Consider the following 8,503-nt stretch of genomic DNA (forward strand, 5'->3'; position numbering starts at 1 on the left):
GAGGCGGAGCTTGCAGTGAACTGAGATGGCGCCACTGCACTCCAGCCTGGGTGACAGAGCGAGACTCCGTCTCAAAAACAAAACAAAACAAAACAAAATAGCCTGGCATGGTGGCAGGCGCCTGTAGTCCCAGCTACTTGGGAGGCTGAGGCAGAATGGTGTGAACCCGGGAGGCAGAGCTTGCAGAGTTAAGATTGCGCCACTGCACTCCAGTCTGGGCGACAGAGTGAGACTCCATCTCAAAAATAATAATAGGCCGGGCGCGGTGGCTCACGCCTGTAATCCCAACACTTTGGGAGGCTGAGGCGGGTAGATCATCTGAGGTCCAAAGTTTGAGACCAGACTGACCAACATGAAGAAACCCCGTCTCTACTAAAAATACAAAATTAGCCAGGCGTGGTGGTGTACGCCTGTAATCCCAGCTACTCAGGAATGCTGAGGCAGGAGAATAGCCTGAATTCCCGGAGGCGGAGGTTGCAGTGAGCTGAGATGGCTCTATTGCACTCCAGCCTGGGCAACAAAAGTGAAACTCCGTCTCAAAATAATAATAATAATAAAATAAAAATTCTATTGAGGTGAAGGATTAAGTTGTAACATACTTGATTCCCTCAGCCCTTTTTGGCTGTTTTACTGTAGTCCCTATTTTGATGGTTATGCTAATATTTGTGAAAAGAGGTCTTGTATTTGCTGCATTATAATGACATCAGTACTTCTTTAGCTGGTTTAAGTACAAATGAATAAAACCATTTTTCCTTTAAAAAAAAAAAAAAAAAAAAACCCAGGACGTGACTCCAGGCTCTTAAACAAAAGGCCAGGACACAGAATTCAGTTCCCCTGCAGGGTGACATCCTGAGTTCATCCCCATGAGCTGGTGAAGGCCTTTCCCATCTGCACAGCCTCCTTGGCCATGTGTTCACTGCACTCACTCCTCTGTATCCCAGACTCACACGTGCTAGGTGCTATCTAGGTGCCAGAAACATGCTAAAAGCCCCACAAGGCCCTGCCCTCTGGGAGCCTTTATTCCAGTCCACATACTTCCCTCCACAGGTGGAAACAGCACCCATGTCACACCAGAGCTTGAGGCCAAAGCTAGAGAACCCTCACCTGACTGGCCAGTCCCTGTTCCTCCCTGGGGAAGAGGGGGGAGGATGAGCTTGGGTCAGCAGCTCCAGGGTTTAGCGCCTGTCTTGTTTGTTTTAAAATGTAGCTTAATTGGCTGGGCATGGTGGCTCACACCAGTAATCACAGCACTTTGGGAGGCCAAGGTGGGAGGATCCCTTGAGCTGAGGACCTGGAGACCAGCCTAGGCAACAAATCAAGACCCCATCTCTAAAAAATATGTTTTTCAAAATGTTTAAAAATGAAAAGATGGCTTAATTGCGTAACAAATATATTAGTTAACCAACTATGAGGAAACACTGAAACATAAAGAACTACACACTCTGTACAAAGCTCCCCAAAGGCTTCCCAGCCCTTGGCACTTGTACCCACACCCCCTCCCCAAAAAGCCTTGATTTCTGCTTCCATGTCACGCTGACCCTCAGCTCCCCCCGACTTTTCCCCTTACCCCACTTTATTGTTTTCCACGGAACTCAATCAAACCAGTCTGGACCTACTGGAAGGTGAGCTCCACTGGGGTGGGGGTGGGCCACCAGTTTTCCAGCTGTATTAAGTCCCGAACAGGACGGCCCTTGGAAGACGCACCTAGTAAGTATGCTCAATGAATGAATGAGACCATCAAAATTGCAGTGAGGGTTCAATGACATAAAGACTATCATTGTGTGATTGCTCTTACAAAATTCCTGTAAGTAGAACTGCTGAGTCAAAGAATATGAACCTTTTAGAGAAGCTTCTTATCCTTCAAAGAAAATACAATTAGGCCAGCCCTGAGTTTTCCCACTCAATTCCTACTGACTGCTGTCAGGACACCTCACAATAGCTTTAATTTGGATTTTTCTCTTTTTTTTGATAAGTCTCACTCTGTCACCCAGACTGCCAAGCAGTGGTGCCATCTCAGCTCACTGCAACCTGTCTCCTGGGTTCAAGCAATTCTCCCACCTCTGCCTCCCAAGTAGCTGGGATTACAGGCATGCGCCACCAGACCTGGCTAATTTTTCTATTTTTAGTAGAGATGGGGTTTTGCCATATTGGCCAGGCTGGTCTCAAACTCCTGTCCTCAGGTATCCACCTCGGCCTCCCAATGTTGGGGTTTATAGGCCTGAGTCACTGCACCCAGCCCTGATTTGGATTTTTTTTTTTTTTTTTGAGATGGAATCTCGCTCTGTCACCAGGCTGGAGTGCAGTGGCACAATCGCAGCTCACTGTAACCTCCACCTCCCTAGTTCAAGTGATTCTCCTGCCTCAGCCTCCCGAGTAGCTGGGATTACAGGGATGCATTACCATGCCCAGCTAATTTTTTTTTTTTTTTTTTGGAGACAGAGTCTCGCTGTTACCCAGGCTGGAGTACAGTGGTTCGATCTTGGCTCACTGCAACCTGTGCCTCCCGGCCTGGGTTCCAGCAATTCTCCTGCCTCAGCCTCCCACATAGCTGGGACTATAGGCGCCCACCACCACACCCAGCTAATGTTTGTATTTTTAGTAGAGATGGGGTTTCACAATTTTGGTCAGGCTGGTCTTGAACTCATGACCTCGTGACCCGCCCGCCTCGGCCTCCCACAGTGCTGGGATTATAGGCGTGAGCCACTGCGCCCGGCCGATTTGGATTTCTTTGACTACTAGTTATACTGGGCTGAAGTGTGCCCCTGAATTCATGTCCTCTCCAAACCTCAGAATATGACCTTATTTGGAAAGAGGGTCTTTGCAGGTGTAATCGGTTAAGATGAGGTCACACTGGGTCAAGGTGGCCCCTAAATCCAGACTGGTGTCCACATATGACAGACACATAGTCCGGGCGTGGTGGCTCATGCCTGTAATCCCAGCACTTGGGGAGGCTGAGGCGGGTGGATCACCTGAGGTCAGGAGTTCGAGACCAGCCTGGCCAACATGGTGAAAGCCTGTCTCTACTAAAAATACAAAAATTAGCCAGGAGTGGTGGCAGGCACCTGTAATCTCACCTACTAGGGAGGCTGAGGCAGGTGAATCGCTTGAACCTAGGAGGCGGAGGTTGCAGTGAGCCAAGATCATGCCATTGCACTCCAGCCTGGGCAACAAGACGGAAACTCCACTTCAAAAAAAAAAAGACACAGAGGGAAGAATGCCATGTGAACACAGGCAGAGACCGGAGTGACACATCTACAAGCCTAAGGGATGCAAGGACTGCCAGCAGTCACCAGGAGTCTCAGGAAGGATTCTCTCCCCCTCAGATCCTCCAGGAGCCGACCCTGCTACCAGTAACTTTGGAACAGAATAAATGTGTTACTTTAAGCTAGCATGCTTGTAGCAATTAGTTATAGCAGTCTCAGGAAAACAAATACACCAATCAAGAATTTTTTCTTGGCTGGACGTGGTGGCTCACACCTGTAATCCCAGCACTTTGGGAGGCTGAGGTGGGCGGATCACTTGAGGTCAGGAGTTCGAGACCAGCCTGCCCAAGATGGGAAAACCCCATCTCTACTAAAAATACAAAAATTAACTGGGCATGGTGGTGGGTGCCTGTAGTCCCAGCTACTCAGGAGGCTGAGGGAGGAGAATCGCTTGAACCCGGGAGGCAGAAGTTGCAGTGAGCCGAGATCACGCCACTGCACTTCAGCCTGGGCAACTGAGACCCTGTCTCAAAAAAAAAAAAAAATTCTTTTTTCTTTCACTGGCCTTTTGTGCTGTGGTCTGGGTCAATTTCTGTAAATGGACAGTTCTGGTCAAAGGTTTTGCCAACCTTCCTTCCCGGCCCCACTTCAAGGTCTCTGCCCGTAAGAGGATGTAGGAAATTGACCTCCAGAATGTCTCTTCCCAACTTCAGGCTCACAGAAAAGTGCCCGCCAGAATGTTCCGCTCCTCAAAGGGTCCCAGGTATTCTACCTTCAGCCTGTATTTTTCTCCCACACACTCCCCACCCTGTTCAAACTATTGCCACCTTCCAAGACCCCTGGGATCCCTTCACCCTCTGCACACTTTCTCTCTCCGGCCTGCCCCAGGCCCTCTACCCAGCAGCCTGAGGGACCATCCTTCTCAGGTGACAAGTCAAATTGTCACTCCAGTGATTTGCCCAGCTGGGTCACCACTGCAGCCACAGCAGCTCGCAGCAGGTCCTCACCAATTCCCTCACCAGGGACATGAGATGCGTTCTGGAAGGCACCCAAGAGGAAACACAGACAAAGGTCCTTTACAATTATGTAAGAGAACAGGAACTGAGATAAAAGAGTCAAGACCTCCAGTGACTTCACAATCAAGTCCCAATGCTCAGGCCCAACCTGCTGACTGTGGGGGAAGAGTTGGTGGCATGTGCGCAGAACAAAACACACATCAACTCCTGGAGGAAAAAAAAAAAAAAAAAAAGAAAAAAACCTTTTAATTCTAACGGATCAAACTGTGCCCAGGAATGTCTCCAAACAATGGAACCAAAAGAAACACGATAAAATTCTCCTGTTGAAGAAACCAAGAGTTTGTGCCAGCCCCAGTGCTTCTGAGGGTTAAGCCAAAAACAACCCATTCCTGAGGCCAGACCTGTCCCCACGTAGGGTTCTCAGCCTGAGAATAGGATTGTGGGTGGGTGAGGGACCTGTCCCCTCTTCCACCATGCTGGGAGCTCTTAGAAAAAGTCACTGGTGGCAGATCCCCTCCTCCTACCCCATGGAAACCCTCTGGGCACCATCCAGAAAGCCAGCGAGAACAGGACAGCCCCGATACCCTCCTGGCCTCTCAGCAAATGCTCCACTCCAGTCCACTCAGCGGGCTGCTCCCAGAGCCCAGGGTGAGGATTAAATAAAATATGCATGAGAGATATAAACTCAAATGCCCCACCGTCTCCACGATGCAAGTCACATAGCAGAAGAAAAAAAATAGAACAGCCCTAGTGGCAAGCGCCGGCCCTCAGAAGACACGCTCAAACTCCGTCTGGTTGGTGGTGGCCGGATTGCGACTCTGGTTGGTGGACTGCTGGGTGATCTGGCTGCCCTTCCGGCGCGGTGGTGCCAGGTACTCAAACATGGACGTCAGGTGGGTGGAGAGCATGCCCTTGAGGTCAGAGGGCATGGGGTCGGACCAGAAAAAGTCATGGTTGAGGGCGTCATCGCTGTCGATGCGCTGGGCAGGGTCCAGCACCAGCAGCTTGTCGATGAGGTCCAGTGCGTATGGGTCACGCACATAAGCCTTCAGCCTGTCCTTCACCTTCCGCTTCTGGCCCTTGACCAGCTCCAGCTTTTCATACAGCTCATAGTTGTCCACATTTGGCCACACCTGGGAGGGAGGGGGCGTTGAGAGAGGGTGAAGTCTGGCCAGGAGATACGTGGCTTATCCCTTTGTCGAGGCCTTAAAGGACTAAAATACCTGCTCCACTTCGAGGCTCCCAGACTACTACTGGAGAGAGAACTCGACCCCTCCCAAGAGAAGCAGTGCCCGCCACAAATTGGCACATACCACGTGCCAGACCCTTCTACCCACATCACCTGGAATACAGGCTCCAACCCTGATATTTCTGCTTCACAGAAGAGAACCCCAGTGCTGACTCAGTTGTTCTGCCCAAGGCCACAGAATGGCTGATGGAACCGAGACTGGCGCATAGCCTGTGTGGCTCCTGGGCAGGCCCTGTCACCAAACTAGCCTCCCTTCCAGAGAGGAGCACTCCTTCCATTCCACTCCCCACTCCTCTGCCGGGGGACCGGGACCCCGTACCTCAGGGGTGATGGAGCCACAGAGCTGACTGATGAGGGCGAGTTGGTGCTGCTCCGTGTTGCCCTGCATGATGGGGCTGCGGGTCCACATCTCTGCCATGATGCACCCAGCACCCCACAGGTCAATGGGGGGGCCGTAGTCCCGCTCCCCTGGGAAGAAGAGCGCACCAGGAGGGCCCCTTGAGCCCGAAGGCCTCCTGAGACTCAATGCCCCAGGGCCGGCAGCTCAAGAAGCCCTGGCAGTGGGGGGGCAGGGGCCAGGTAGATGCCTGGCCCTCACCCCCCTCGGCCCGCTCGGGAGTCCTCACCGAGCAACAGCTCCGGGGGCCGGTACCAGAGTGTCACCACACGGTTGGTGTAGCGGTTGGGCTGGCTGTTCTTAGCCAGGCTGAAGGCCCGGGCCAGCCCAAAGTCTGCCAGCTTCAGGACCCCATCACGAGTGATAAGCACGTTAGCAGCCTTCATGTCCCTATGCAGGATCTGCAAGAAGGGCAAGAGTGGCTCCTTCAGTGATATCCACCTGGGAGTGGGAGCCAAGGCCAGCCCAAGCCTGGGTCCTTCTCCCAGCTCTCGCCCCCACCTTGTTCCTGTGAATGTAGTAGAGGCCGTTAAGCAGCATCTGCATCACCCTCTTGATCTCAGACAGCGTGAACTTGACCAAAACATTGCTCAACAGCCCAGCAAGGTCATGCTCGCAGAAGTCGAACACCAGGTATATACTGCCCTTGCAGCGGTTATAGGGTGAAGCTGAAGCAGGAATACAAGGAAGAAAAAGTCAAGAAAACCACACCCAACACACTTTCCCACAACCAGTTTCTTTCTTCCTGCTCCAACCCACGGGCACCCATGCCCTCCAGAGCATCTGTCTGTTCCTTCCTTCACTGGTCAAATATTTTCTGAGTGCCTCTTCTGGGCCAGAGCAGGCCCCGAGGAAGCACCAGCTACGATGAAAGAGGACCAGAGAAAGCAGTCACCATGGGTCCATCTGAGTCAAGAGGAGGCAGTTTTAGGCTACAAGTGTCATCTTCTCGTAAGATCCAAATAACTTACCTTTGGTTCGACAAATCTCAATCAAGTTGACCACATTCTCATGTTTTAGAAGTTGAAGGATCTTGATCTCCCGCAAGGCGGTAATGGGGAACTGGGTGGGAGAGAGGGGAAAGTGGTCAAGAGCGAGCGCAGTACAGAGCCCAGCCCTGGGGTCTATATTGAGAGGCAAGTTGGGAGACAGAGCAAGATCATGGGCTCTGAAACCAGCTGTCTCAGAAGCTTTGCCTGTAAAATGGATATAGTAGGAGCGTGCACACTTCAAGGAGATGATTTGAGACAACAAACTGAAACAGCAATACTTTGCTATTAGCCACTAAACGCTCAGCGGTTTCAGCCTTCAAACTTCAGCTCTATGGCTGTTTCGTTGGCAACAAACATGATGATTTAAAAATATCCTCGCTAAAGCGCATTAGGAAAAGGAAGGTTTATGGGAAGTTGTACTAGAGCTAAAATGGGGTGGAGGTACTGCTCCTTTTAAATACATTAAATAACTGAGTATTAAGTCACTTTTCAAAAATTTGCATGCGTATGTATCTTTCCTTAACATTAAGCAAAATTTAACGCTAAAAAAAGGTGTTTAAAAGCTTCCTAACTTCGTGAACTTTAGTACACACGATGCATGCATCAACTCCCCCTTCTGGCCTCACCCATAACTGCCTAAGAATGAAGCATTTAGTTTTAGGGTGGAGACCAAATTCCCTGGAAATTTCTGAACTACTACAAAAAAAATGAAATCTCAACCTGAGACTCCTACAACCAGCAGGGGGGAAAACCGACCCGGGGTCCTGGGCAGTTCGACGGCTGGCCCGCACGCCCGATCCGTACTCACCCCCTCCTTCTCGTTTTCCATCAACACCTTTTTCAGAGCCACCTTCTGGCCGGTCTTGCGGTGCCTGGCCTTAAACACCTCCCTGCAGGCGGAAAGGGAGACGAGAGAGCTCATCAGGCGATTTCCGCAGGGCCCGCCCCTCCCCCACTACAGGAGGAGGGGCAGCAGCAAAAAGATTCCCGGGCGGGGCTGGGGTAAGTACCCACGGCACGCGGCTACCCCACCACCCGGCACCCGGTCTCGTTCGGAGCCTCTGCTTCCTTCCCTCAGTCCCTTCTCCTCACTTGGGTGTCTCTTGGAGAGATCCCGCTCCCTTCACGGGCGCCTCTCTGCAGCCCCTCCCCGCCCCCACCACGGGCCTCAGGCTCCTCCCCACCAGCCGGCTCCTTCAGGCCGGGGCGGGGTGCGGCGCGGCCTAAAGACCAGTGGGCAAGCCCGGGGACAGACGCTTTCTCTACCAACTCGGGCAGGGCCCGGGGCATCCCGACGTCGGCCCTGGGGTGCAGGCCCAGGGCTCCCGGCCCCGAGGGGCCCAGCCTTACCCGAAGGTGCCTTGGCCGATCTTGGCGAGCTTCTCGTATTTGGAAACTTCATCACAAAAAGGGCACTCCACCGAGTCGTACTGCTTTGCCATGGCCGCCTCCAACGCGCCGCCGCCGCCCCCAGCCGCTGCTGCTGCCGCTCCCGCTCCGGGTCCCGCCGCCGCCGCGCTCCAGGCCCCTCCGCGGCCGCGCCACTTCCGCCTCCACGGCCACTTCCGGCCTCGCGGCGCCGACCCCGCCTCTTCCGCCCGCCGCCCGCCGCCAGGCCCCCTGGGACTTGTAGTTCCCGAGAGGCC

The 8,503-nt window shown here is 52.7% G+C and overlaps 1 protein-coding gene across 1 annotated transcript; it reads right to left on the minus strand.

Moving 5' to 3' along the window:
- Positions 1-4,427: 4,427 nt before the first annotated feature.
- CDK9 (cyclin dependent kinase 9) lies at positions 4,428-8,497 on the minus strand. Its single transcript, XM_017892857.1, has 7 exons — positions 8,208-8,497; positions 7,666-7,747; positions 6,837-6,927; positions 6,367-6,533; positions 6,095-6,266; positions 5,788-5,936; positions 4,428-5,352 (listed from the first exon to the last, which is right to left on the minus strand). Exons 1-7 carry the CDS (start codon positions 8,297-8,299, stop codon positions 4,987-4,989), a joined length of 1,119 nt encoding a protein of 372 aa, XP_017748346.1. The 5' UTR covers positions 8,300-8,497; the 3' UTR covers positions 4,428-4,986.
- Positions 8,498-8,503: the final 6 nt, after the last annotated feature.

Source organism: Rhinopithecus bieti, unplaced genomic scaffold (assembly GCF_001698545.2).
Source record: "Rhinopithecus bieti isolate Rb0 unplaced genomic scaffold, ASM169854v2 scaffold_22745, whole genome shotgun sequence".
Taxonomy (NCBI): domain Eukaryota; kingdom Metazoa; phylum Chordata; class Mammalia; order Primates; family Cercopithecidae; genus Rhinopithecus; species Rhinopithecus bieti.